A 13,039-nucleotide genomic window follows, 5' to 3' on the forward strand; every position below is an offset into this window, starting at 1 on the left:
GGGTAGTTTTCGTTTTTTAGGGGCAGGGTTGGTGGGGGTCGGATAGTTTTATTTTTTGGGGGTGGGAAGTCGAGGTAGTTTTAGGGGGCTGGGAGGTCGGGGTAGTTTTAGTTTTTAGGGGCGGGGCAGGGGTTGGGGTAGTTTTCGTTTTTAGGGGCTGGGGTCACTGTAGTTTTAGGGGCAGGGGTCGGGGTAGTTTTAGAGGTGGGGTGGAGGGTCAGGGTTGTTTTAGTTTTAGGGGCGGGGGGTCGGCGTACTTTTGTTTTAGGGGCGTGGTGGGGGTCGGGGTAGATTTAGGGGTGGGGTTGGGGTGTCAGGGTAGTTTTAGTTTTTAGGGGCGGGGTCGCAGTAGTTTTAGGTGCGTGGTGTGGGTTTGGGTAGTTTTCGTTTTTAGGGGCAGGGTGGGGGGTCGGGGTGATTTTAGTTTTAGAGGTGGGGGTTGGGGTAGTTTTAGTTTTTAGGGGCGGGATGGGGTATGTTTGTTTTTAGGGGTGGGGTGGGGGTTCAGGGTAGTTTTGTTTTAGGGGCAGGGATCGGGGGATCGCATGCTGGAACCCTGCATGCCGTGCCACACATGCCTTTACCACAAAAAATCGTTGTAAAGGCATTCATGGTAACAACGTGGTCGTTGTTCTGACAGTGTTGTTCAGGCATGCGTGGTTCCAGCATGCGTTGTTCCATCGAATATTTATCCAAGCTAGCAGACAGTTACCTCCATACCTTCGCTGAGCCACTGGTGCCTTGGCCACCAACAGCAGTGAACTTTGTTGAGAGGATGCCTTATTTGTTGCTCCTGCTCAGCAACATTTTTTGTTTTCAAGAAACAACCTCCCAAACGAGTATTTGATTCTTAAAACAAATCACAATTACCCTGCTTCACAGGGAACTTGCTTCTTGTATGTGGAGGGGTTGGGTGGGAGGATCATTGTACATTTTGCTTATATGAGAACGCCATGTCTCGTTTAATGGTGCCAAGTAGGAATACTTGTACCGCGTAGAGAAAAAAACACGGTGCTTGACCACCCTAAATAGGTATTGATGGCCTGGTGTTCTACAGATCATCAGGTAAAAGGTCTACACTGGGGAGCCAGCTGAAGTTTCATCAAAGTAAATCCAGAGTTCCTTGACTATAAATACATGGGGGAACCACAACTTTAGCAGGGTAGGAACCCCGCCATTTATGGTGGTTCTCTCACTCAGCCAAAATTCTAAATGACTCATGTTTCTTATACTGAGCCCAACGCTGATGCAACCTGCACATAGAAAATGCAGGAAGGGACTGTGAATATTTTCTAAGCAAGCCACTTCTCCCTCATTCCTCACAATTGTCCTGCTTTTTTCCAGCTGGAGGATGTTCTATCCTTAATAGGTTAGGCAACCTGCAGATCAAAAACTGTTTGTTTTTCTGACAACAGGAAGGAAAATTACACCTCAACAAGTTGGATGAATTTGGAAAACTTGTCCTTGCTTCACCAATGTGAACGTCACCCAACTTTACACACAAATATGTCACTTTTGCCTATCCTTACCACTAATTTGAGAGTTCATCACTGTTCAAGAAAGGGAGGAACTGAGATTTCTGTGAGGAGAGCAATGTGCTCTGTTAGAGGTGTTTATAACGCCGAAGAGAGGGGAGAACGTCTAGTGGAACAAGCTATGCTGATGCAGTAGTACAATGCCTTCATTATATCTGTGGGGAGAAGAGTCAATGTACAACATGTGAATCATGTGAGTACATTGCATTAGAGTAGAGAGGGGTTGCCAGAAGTAGTGTTTTACAGAGTAGTGGTAAGTCTCATATTGCAGATTTTGTTATTTAGGAATGGTTGCTCAGTATATTTATGAACCGAAAGAGGTCAATTTGAAATGAGGGTTATATGGTGCTGTGGTACTCCTCTCTTACTTATGCACCTGTTTGCAGTTAGTAGTCTGAATTTGCTTTTTTGATGACTGCTTCAAGTGCTTTGTGTGTGGTTTACGGAATGATGAGTTCGTATGGGGATTGCTTTTCAGAATTGCAACTGTGTGTCTTGTTTCGGTAAAGTTCCTGTGAGTTTTTGTTTGATGTTTTTGTAGACACGCGTGAGGGTTGAGAGATGTGGAAGACTTGGATGATTCAATAGTAAAGTTATGTTCTGACATCTAGTTGGTAGTAGTGAGAAGAGAGAATGTTTTATTTCCTCCATGTGCGTTCTTGGATGAGAGAGTGGTGTCATTGGAAAGCCTGGATTGCCCCTCATGTCAGCTCCAAGTTGAGTGTGAAGTACAAAATAATGGCATAGTGACTAGGCCAGTTTAATGGGTATGGGTTTTAGGGGGTAAACGAGGAGACTGAGGAGAGGATAAGTACTTTTAGCAGAAAGACATATTTTGTTGGCTGGCTCACCTGAACTCAGGTGCGGAGCTGATTCTTTCTATGTATGCTCTATTCCTGTTAGTTACAGTGCTGTTTCTCAAATGTTTGTACATAACTCGGTGAAGTATTTTGTGGGACAAGAAGAGTTTAAAAGAGGGTAACATTTGTGTGTTGATTGGCTGAGACTGACTGGTGAACAGCGACACTATGAAAGAAAGTGAATGTTGAATTTGTATATTATGGCAAGCCCACCTCCTTTTGTGTGCATGCTGCTCTAATGCACAAACTTAAGTCCATTTGGCATTGTGTTGTTGAAGATGTACGTGACCAATGTCACTCACATGAAAAGGCATCCAGTCTGGTGTGAATGAGTAGCATTATTCTGCTGCATGTTTACCTGCATGGATGAGTAAGAGCCATAGCCATCTCAGTGTATTCTGCAAAGTTGGCAAGTGACTTTTTTGCACCCCTCCTCCATTTTTTCGTATCCTCATTGCCTAAACCCAGTTTAAAGGGCTTATGGTTGGCATCCCTAGTATAGTACACCATAGTCTTCTTCTGTGTTAGAAATGGACAGGGAATCAGGAACAGTGTATGTTTGGAAGAGATCAGCTATGGTATTGATGTGAAATATAAAGGAGCATGCCTATGGTTTATGGGTTGTGGATAAATATGTTTCAATGGGGGTTTTGTCAATGGGTTGAGAGTGATAGTAGTCTGAGGAGGTGTGATAAAACTCATTATTACCTTCCTAATGGCGGTGTGCAGGGATTCCTGCCAAGACCATAATCCTTCTTGCCTATTATTTGGCAACAATACACCAATCAGAATCATGTTGCCAGAATAGTTCAGCAAGGAAGTGCATACTCACCATCATAAGGTCGGTTCCTGTGTGTACTGGCACAATGAGCAAAAACTCAATGGACTGAAATACGACCCAGAGTAATTACCAGTGACTGAGATTAATTCAAACATTTCATCCATCACCTTTGTGTTTTTCTCATTCAAAATAGTATAAAATGAACTAATCCAAGATCCCGCAAACTCCAGAGGACTGGATGTCAGCATCCTTGGGCCATAGTTCTCTGTTACTGGTAGACTGAAGAGGTGGATTATGGTTGGAAAAGCATCAGTTGCACCACCAGCCTTACTCAGAGTCTTTAAATTACACGTCACACTATTCTGTGAGGCATTACTTTCAAATAGCACAGTAGAGCTTACTAAATAAATGTGACATTTCTCATTATACAGTATTTTGTGGTGAACTATTCCATTACTGAATTCTGATGGGCATTTTCCGTGTAATTGAATTATTCTGAGGAATAAGACATTGAGGGTGTTTTCTGAAAATGCATTTCTGCGGACGCCACCGCCTTTAAAAAAAAAAACAATGAGCACAGAAAATACTGAAGTGCAAGAGAAACCAGATCCATGTATGACACTCTTCTCTTTGCCAAATATATCATATTGCTTAAGGTGCTATTTCTGTATATTGCAATATTTAAATTTAATTGCCAATTTCGCTGACTTTTCTGAAAGAGAGAAAATGGATTAAACACATATATCCCAATGTATGATATACTTTCTAGTTCATAGCTTCAGGTGAATTGAGAAACTGCAACTGGGGGAAATAGGAATATTACTTGTTAAGACGTGTTACTGAATATTGAGAATTGTAGAACTCCAAAGAATCAAGAAAGTCATATTTGCATATGTCTTCCAACCTAGAACGTGTTATCCTAATGGTGGGGCTGTGCTGAAAATGCTCACGTATATTACTGAAAAATTAGGAAAAAAGCAGGTTGTGAATCTATAAGCTTTGTATTTTTGTCAATGGCCTTTATATTTATCAAATAGAAAATACACAGCAGGAATGTATGCATTTTTAAAATTGCACTATTTCTTGAAATAAAAACGGATATAGCCTTTATTTAATCTCTTTCCAAATAAACAATAACGGACCACAGTTTGGAAATGCAAACACATAGGGGGTCATTCTGACCCTGGCGGTCTTGGACCGCCAGGGCAAGAATGACGGAAGCACCGCCAACAGGCTGGCGGTGCTTCATTTCCCATTCTGACCGCGGCGGTAAAGCCATGGTCGCACGGCCGGGGACGGCGGTGTCCCGCCGATTTTCCCCCGGCGGTGATAATCCACCAGGGCAGCGCTGCAAGCAGCGCTGCCCTGGGGATTATGACCCCCTTACCGCCAGCCTGTTTCTGGCGGTTTACACCACCAGGAAGAGGCTGGCGGTAAGGGGTGTCCTGGGGCCCCTGGGGGCCCCTGCACTGCCCATGCCACTGGCCACTGGCAGGGCCCCGGCCTGCTTTTCACTGTCTGCATGGCAGACAGTGAAAAGTGCGACGGGTGCAACTGCACCCATCGCACCGCCGCAACACCGCCGGCTCCATTCGGACCTGGCTCCTGTGTTGCGGCCTCATTCCTGCTGGGCCGGCGGGCGCTAACTTGGTTAGCACCCGCCGGCCCAGCGGGAATGTCAGAATGGGGGCCGCTGAATTTTGGCCGCGTGGCGGCCAAATGGCGGTTTCCGCCTGGCGGGCGGCAGAGTTGGAATCACCCCCATAATATTTAAAAGTATAACCACATATAATTTCCAAAGTATGAGCAAGATTAGACATTTAAAATAAATATATACAATTTATGTGACATTTAAAACGCATGAAATGTTGTGCTGTTGTAGGCCCTTAGCAAATGTATCTCATAAATCGAAAGATGATGCTTTGGCTGTTGAGTGCTTTATACAATTATAAACACTATGGGGGTTATTACAACTTTGGAGGAGGTGTTAATCTATCCCAAAAGTGACTGTAACGTGACGGATTTACCACCAGCCGTATTACGAGTTCCATAGGATATAATGTACTCGTAATACGTCTGGTGGTATATCCGTCACTTTACCGTCACTTTTGGGACGGATTAACACCTCCTCCAAAGTTGTAATAACCCCCATATCACATGTAGACATGCCTCTCAATACTTTTTTCCTAATAATATTTTGTTACACAATGTCTGGTTTTGAATGTTCGTTCTGTTCTCACCAGTAAAAACTGGCATTGATTAAATTCAGTGGTAGTCACTGAATAAGCAGGTTAGGGCAACAGTAATGGTTGCAGTAGAATATCTGCATGGAGGTTAAGATCACTCCGTTTGTGTAGGTTGGCTCAACTATGTGGTTCTTAATGCTCTGTATTTTCTGAGATTGACTAAACATTCCTTAATACACTTGTTGGTGGAATCTGCTGAAAGGTTCTTGTCTTAGCTTAGTTTAGTTGACAGTAATGTTGAATTTATTGATTTGTGAGGTGGTGAAAAGCTTTGCAATGTTCTTGATGAAGGCTGAGATTCCTTTGGGGAGGTGTATGGGTAAATCATGCGGAATGCTGCCATTGCGGGACGATGAGAGATTGCTACAAAACCTTATTGATGACAGTAAGGACCTCTTCAGTCTTCTCTGATACTTGAATATGTAGCATTTTGTGGAGTTGGAGGACATCAATGTTGTGTTTACAGGTCAGAGTAAATAAATATTCTCTGATGGAGAGTTCATCTAGCTGGAGTGTGGTTATAATGGTCCGTTACCTGCAGAGAAGAAAGGGTTCTGGCCTTTGCCATGTCGGAACATGTCCAAGTTGAAAGAATCCTTGTCTTTCAGATGCCCAGGCAAGGATGCTTATACTGGCAGGACTCTGGAAGTTCGGGTGTGGACATGTGAACCCCTGACTCACCACTTGTTGCTAGAGGTACTGGGTGTGGTGGGCAAAACATTCTGGAATCTGACTGGGTTATGGCCTGTGGTGTTGTGGACCTCCTTACTTCCTCCTTCTGGCCCCTATCACCGGGCTTACTTTCTGCATGTAGGGCTGGTGGGAAACGTCGTGGTAGAATTTAATTTAATTATGATGTATGATGCATAGTGCCAGAACACTCCTGTCTTCGTCTATCTGTCTTCTGTCTTTTCCTTTCCATAACTTGCCCTCTCCTTCGCTCACTTGTTCTCTTCTTTCCACACTTACCCTCAGCTTCCCTCTCTTGCTCTCTTTACTAACTATTACCATCCTCCTGCATGCTTTCCTTCCGCGCCATGCAACCTGTTGCTTCACACTGCCATTCGTTTTGTCTCTGTATCCTTCATTTCTTTTTCCTTCATATTTCCTCCACTGTATTTCCATTATCATCTTCACCCCGTTCCTCATTAATTATCCTTCGTTATTTGCTCTTTTTGACTGTACTTTGCTTGCTTTCCTTTTATTTTCACTAAACACCGCTGCTTTTTTTGCTGTTGGCTCCTGCCATCTTTCATATAGAGTCCTTCATAATCAATATTCTTGTTCACATTACAACCCCCTCCCTTTTTTTCTTCGTTCCTTTTCTTGCCATCTCTCTGCCTTGTCTTCTCTCCCTCCTCTTTTCCTGCCCTTCTCTCATTAAAGCTCCCCTGTCTCAGCTGTAAGCTGCATTTCTTCAGTATGCAGCTCACCTCCGCGTTCAGGTCTCGTTAGTGGAACCTGTTCCCCTCTTAGCATCCGAGCAGACTTCTAACTAAGCCTTTAGCATAAGCAGTGTCCCGGGGGCAGATCTCGGGGGACACCAAGCTGGGGTTACATGCCGTGAAGGCCGCAGAATCTTACCAGGTGATGCAAGGAGCTTGGAAGCTGTCTTGAGGAAAGTTCTCGTTTGTCTGCCCCGAGGAAATACTGTACAGAATCAACATTAGACTGAATTATTCCTGCAGTACCTGAGCTAAAGCATCATCATTATGGAAGTTCAGGAAAGTAGCATTTATAAGTTCATGACTTCCTTGCAAGCTAAGGAACTTTCTTTATGACCGGATTGTGTTGTAAATAGTGTTGTATAGTGTTCCATGCTTTTGCAAAGAGTTACAAGGTCCGAACATGTGAGGCATTGCCGTTTAACATCTGATTACTGTAATATTGGATGGTATATTGTGTTTCTAATGTATAACCTATTCAGGGGCATACTTGAGTCTGTGTGTGTGTCTGTGTGGTGTGTGGGTAGAGGGGTGTAAAATCTCAAATTTTGCGGCTGAAAAAGCAATTGGTTGCAGAGTGGGGAGATGTAATGACCAAGGTTCAGGATGGACTGTTTATGAAGGAACAGGGTCAGCACTGATTTGTATTAGGTGAATCTTTGTGCTCTGGCACATTGGGAGAAAAATGATGGATTGGTATGCTACCAAAAGTAATTACCACTGGTTAAACTATTTAGAAGCATTCATCCCATCAACGTTTGGGTGTTTCATTGCCAGTAGCATGCCTGGAAACTTGAGACTGGGGCAGCTATCTAACTCTACTCCTGATAATGTTTGTGAATTCTTAAAAATAGTACATTTGCATCCATTTAAGGAATACTTCCATAGGTGCAGATTTACTAATTTTTGGTAAACCGGTCACCATATATGTTTAAAATCTCAATCCAAAAATGGTTAAAACCTCTCAGTAAAAGGCAAATTACTAGAAAAATGGATACAGTTATTGCATACCCGACTCAGGGCCCCAGATCAAACTATGAAGCCAAAAATTTAAATGGGGAGTGTCACACCCTAAGCACCCTCTATCCCCCGAACCTATGCTCTTAAACATAGTTATACAGGCAATGGAGAAGAAAAGGGGAAAAATTGCTGTTAATATCTGTAAAAGGACTGTGCATTTAGAGTATAAATAGTTTGGTAATTTAAAGCCTGACTTTGAGGAGTGGTGGGGACTGAGACTAATCTCTGCACTAGTAAATTGTTTGTGACCGCACCAGTGAAAGTCTTTCTAACCGAGCCACCTCTTTCTCTGTGTTTCATGCAGGTGATGCAGAGGGTGACCACTGGAGGGTTGAGCATGCATAATCCAATCCTGGCATGCTGGCAGCCTATACTACTCCTGGTGCTGGGATCTGTCCTGTCGGGCTCTGCCACAGGGTGCCCTCGTCACTGTGAGTGCTTGGCCCAAGAGCGCTCTGTCCTTTGCCACCGCAAGAAGTTTGTGAGCATCCCCGAAGGGATTCCAACAGAGACCCGGCTCTTGGACTTGGGCAAGAACCGGATAAAGAATATCAACCAGGATGACTTTTCCGGCTATCCCCACTTGGAAGAGCTGGACCTAAATGAGAATGTTGTGAACTCCATTGAGCCTGGGGCGTTCAACAATCTTTTCAACCTCAGGACTCTTCTCCTCCGGAACAATCGGCTGAAACTGATCCCTCTGGGGGTTTTCACTGGCCTCAGCAATCTCACCAAACTGGACATCAGTGAAAACAAAATTGTGATACTCTTGGATCACATGTTCCAGGACTTGTTCAACCTCAAGTCTTTAGAGGTTGGGGACAATGACCTGGTCTACATATCCCACCGGGCCTTCAATGGCCTCACTAGTCTTGAACAGCTAACCTTGGAAAAGTGTAACCTGACTTACATCCCCACTGAGGCCTTGTCTCACTTACACAATCTGATCATTCTGAGGCTCCGCCATTTGAATATTAATGCCATCAGGGACCATTCCTTCAAAAAGTTGCACCGGCTCAAGGTCCTTGAAATCTCTAACTGGCCTTACCTGGACACTATGACTTCCAATTGCCTCTATGGACTTAACCTGACCTCCTTGTCCATTACGCATTGCAATCTGACCTCCATTCCATATGTGGCTATGCGGCACCTGGTATATCTCAGGTTCCTCAATTTGTCCTACAATCCCATTCTCACAATTGAGGGTTCCATGTTGCATGACCTCCTCCGTCTGCAGGAGATTCACATGGTTGGTGGACAGCTCACCACGGTAGAGCCTTATGCCTTCCGTGGCCTCAACTACCTTCACATCCTCAATGTGTCCAACAACCTCCTCACCACCCTGGAAGAGACAGCTTTCCATTCAGTTGGGAACCTGGAGACACTGATCTTGGACAACAACCCATTAGCCTGTGACTGCCGTCTTTTCTGGGTCTTCAGACGCCGTTGGAGGTTAAATTTCAACAAGCAGCAGCCAACATGTGCAACCCCAGAGTTTGTACAGGGAAAAGAATTCAAGGACTTCCCCGATGTGCTTCTGCCCAACTATTTCACTTGCCGCAAAGCAAAAATCCGGGATCGCAAGGCCCAGCAGATCCATGTCGATGAGGGTCATACAGTGTACTTTGTTTGCAGGGCAGATGGGGACCCACCACCCACCATCATGTGGCAATCACCACGTCGACAAATCCTGTCCAGCAAGACCAACGGGCGCCTCACAGTCTCCCCAGATGGCACCCTTGAGGTGCGCTATGCTCAGATCCAGGACAATGGTACCTACCTATGCATCGCCAGCAATGCTGGTGGCAACGATACCTCCCTGGCACACCTGCATGTTCGTAGCTACTCCCCAGATTGGCCGCATCAACCCAACAAGACCTTTGCTTTCATCTCTAACCAGCCCAATGAGAGTGATGCCAACAGCACCCGTGCCACCGTGCCTTTCCCCTTTGACATCAAGACTTTAATTATTGCCACCACAATGGGATTCATCTCTTTCCTGGGTGTAGTCCTTTTCTGCCTGGTGCTCCTGTTCTTGTGGAGTCGGGGGAAAGGCAACACCAAGCACAATATAGAGATTGAGTATGTCCCACGCAAGTCAGATGCTGGCATCAGCTCCGCAGATGCCCCACGGAAATTTAACATGAAAATGATCTGAACTGTGGGCACTTTAAGGACAAGGAGACACCACAGATCTGCCTCGAAAGAAGGGAAGGCACGAATAAAGACACAGTTACCTCTTTTTATTTTTCTCCTTCCTTCCTCCTATGACCTTTGATCCAGCAGCTCCTCCCCCTTCCAGTCTTTTTACTCGGACCCTCCAGAGCCGCTGACTGCTGTTGCCACTCTTCCTAAGGGTGTGATTCTTACAGACTACATGGAGTGCAGCTATGGGAGGGGGTAGGGGCTGTCCAACGCCAATCAGTGAGGGCCACTTATGAACTGAGCTCTGTTACTTTACCAGTTTCAATACTTGTGGATTTTTATGGAAAACAAAATAAAAAACGTTGAAAAAATACCATATATCAGAGCCCAATTTGCTGTGTTTGTAGGGGTGTTTAAGAAATGGCCTAGGATGTGTTACCGCCACTCGCAAATCTGGATTTGTAGTAGAGTTCGAAGTGGCTACAAAGATACTCCATCATAATTTTGAAGAGCAAATGTTTTTATGAAATGTTTTCTCAACCAATTGTGGTAATAAAAAAGTATTGCACATTTCTTCCATATTGAACATCCAAACCCACACCGCTTCCTGAAACAAAATGACACTTCATACTTATTCCACCTACTCAAACATCATCAAATATGACTTGGCATATTTCTGTGACCCCTTAATTGACTAAATAAAGGTTTTAACCCCTGTATCCAACTCTAAATGCCAGTCCTGTGTACTCCCAACATCTGGCACTTCCATACCAAGAGCACTAACGACACTTTCCGTGGCCTCCACTCCCCACACCACCCCTCACAAGCCCATAAGCATTTTTTTCAACCTCATTTGTGTGCTTCTCTCAGTATATTTCCACTCAATCTACCTTCCTCTCAGGTCATGCCAGTTTCTTACAGAAACTGCTGCCCCAAGGTTCTTCTTATTTATTCAGTCTTTGCCCTGCTTTCTCCAGTTTGTTTTAAAATTGAATGTGATGCAGATTTGAGTAATAATTTACTAAAATTATTTGCGCTCGTCCCTCTTACTGAAAACAAGGAATCAGTGGGTTTAGCTTTCACTTGAAAGACCGTGTCCATGGTGATAATCCCAGTTTTGAAGGCTTTGGCTTGTGTATTAGGTACCCAAGACATCAATAAGGCGCAAATGTCTTACCATGATATGATGATTTATCTTACAAATTGAAGCAAAAGTATAGATTGTTCATAAATATGTTTTAAGCAAGTTAAGCATGGTCGCCTGGCAACAAAGGAATTTTGGCAGCTTTCCCTCATATTGTTGGGCTATCCAAGTATAAAGTGAGATTTTATTCCTGATGCACTTGGTGATTATATTTAGATCTTCTACATGAAATGTCTGATTGTGAATTATATTTTGGCTATTATTCATTAAAGCAGTCACTGCTTCAATTATGTTCAGCCTTTCTAACTCTCGAGATCTCAATGTAGCTCACCCCTTTTGACTGGGTACAGAAATCTCATGCTTTTCCTTTGACTGTATTATTACCTAATACCAATAAAACCAGTTCAGCGTCTTATTTTTCAAAGAGCAGGTGAGGACAATGAAATGGCTGGAGGCTGGATCGCAGAAACCACTTTGGTGACCCTGATGATTGGTAAGAGTCAAGATTTGAATATTGTGCCTGGAGGTGAGCAGTCTCCTCGTCTGCCCTCACTTTCCTTGCCTGTGCTAGATCAAAGAGAGGTGGTCCAAACATTACCAGACAATCCACACAATCACAGGGCATTATAGGGAGGACCCCTAGTGCTGGTAGGAGGAATTGTTTTGAATAATTGAGTGTTCATTTGTTGAGGGTTTATTGCAGCACTTGCTTCAATTACTGAAGAAAAACGACATTGAAGGCTTTAACTCATAGCAAGCATGTAATTGTGTAATCCATTTCTGGTAAGAGATGCAGAGAGTGCAGTTTTCTGATGGCAACGTCAAGCAATCAGATCTCCAATCTAATGAAAATCTATTGGTTGACAGTTGCGGATCTTCAGTATCCCGAAGGGCATTCAATCTGAGCTATTTTGAGCCTTTTACCCTTCCAGTACAGAGAAAATGAGGAGGGTTGTCAAGTAGGAAAGCAGGCAAATTGTCCACCTCCAGGTTTTAGGGAACTAGAATGAGTATTGGTTGTCATCATTATTTCTACAATGATGAGCGGTTGGCAGCTATTCTGCAAATCGTTAGCACATCACTGCTCCTAGGAAGATAAAATGAAGACCCATTCGTATGGTTTTAGTCTTCCTTGCCTTATGGAATGAGGCCTGGTTGTCATCAATGTTCTTCTCTATTTTTTTCTCTGTAGTGGGTAAAATGTCAGTGAATCATTTGGCCTTTACTAGTTTGATGGAATGAGAAATACCATTTAGTGGTTAGTTCTTCAAGATGAACAAAACATACATTTCATTATTTTGGGGGTATAAAGGAAAATCAATCCAATTAAATATAATCTTTCTTACAGTAATACATTAAGATCAAATTCTTACGTGTCTGCAATCCTGTGATCTGGAAGCTGTGTCACACCTACGTCAAGTACGTAGAAAGAGGCCTGTCGTGAACCACAAGAGAGCTGAGCTGGAGTTTAACATAGACATTAATAATGTCAAAGCCAGTGCTTTAAACATTGAATGGACCCCTTTCCATGTCACTGTCCACCAGTGAGAAAGATCAGAAGCAAGGAATGGATTTATTGCCACACATGGAGCCGTACAATCTCCTCTTTAGCATCCTTAACTTGGCCACCACTGCTACAGCCACATAAGGGGATGGAGTGGACACTGGTACACACGTGGTCCTGATAATTTGACATTCAAAGACACAACAGTTGACAGCAAGAGTAGCAAACAAATAAAAAGGGCTAATCTAAGAGGTTCTGGTGGAAAGAAAACAAATGTTTTGGGGGGTCAAGGTGATGGAGTTCAATTAAATTTCTATAATACAGTTATTGCCACTGTGTGAGCGCAAAGCCACCGTTCT

General features: G+C 43.8%; 1 protein-coding gene across 16 annotated transcripts in view; it reads left to right on the forward strand.

Annotated features, from left to right (window-relative positions):
- The window catches only part of LINGO1 (leucine rich repeat and Ig domain containing 1), a 3,157,620-nt gene extending 3,146,020 nt beyond the window's left edge, over window positions 1-11,600 (forward strand). For 15 of the 16 annotated variants that reach the window (XM_069222181.1, XM_069222179.1, XM_069222184.1 and 12 more), the window contains one exon: window positions 8,192-10,405. In XM_069222181.1, the coding sequence (XP_069078282.1) occupies window positions 8,192-10,045 (1,854 nt within the window). In that variant the 3' untranslated portion in view covers window positions 10,046-10,405. Of the gene's footprint in view, window positions 1-8,191 lie in introns of all 16 variants that reach the window. The other variant, XM_069222195.1, reaches the window with a different exon arrangement.
- Window positions 11,601-13,039: the final 1,439 nt, after the last annotated feature.

This window comes from Pleurodeles waltl, chromosome 3_1, assembly GCF_031143425.1.
Source record: "Pleurodeles waltl isolate 20211129_DDA chromosome 3_1, aPleWal1.hap1.20221129, whole genome shotgun sequence".
NCBI classification, from domain to species: Eukaryota; Metazoa; Chordata; class Amphibia; order Caudata; family Salamandridae; genus Pleurodeles; species Pleurodeles waltl.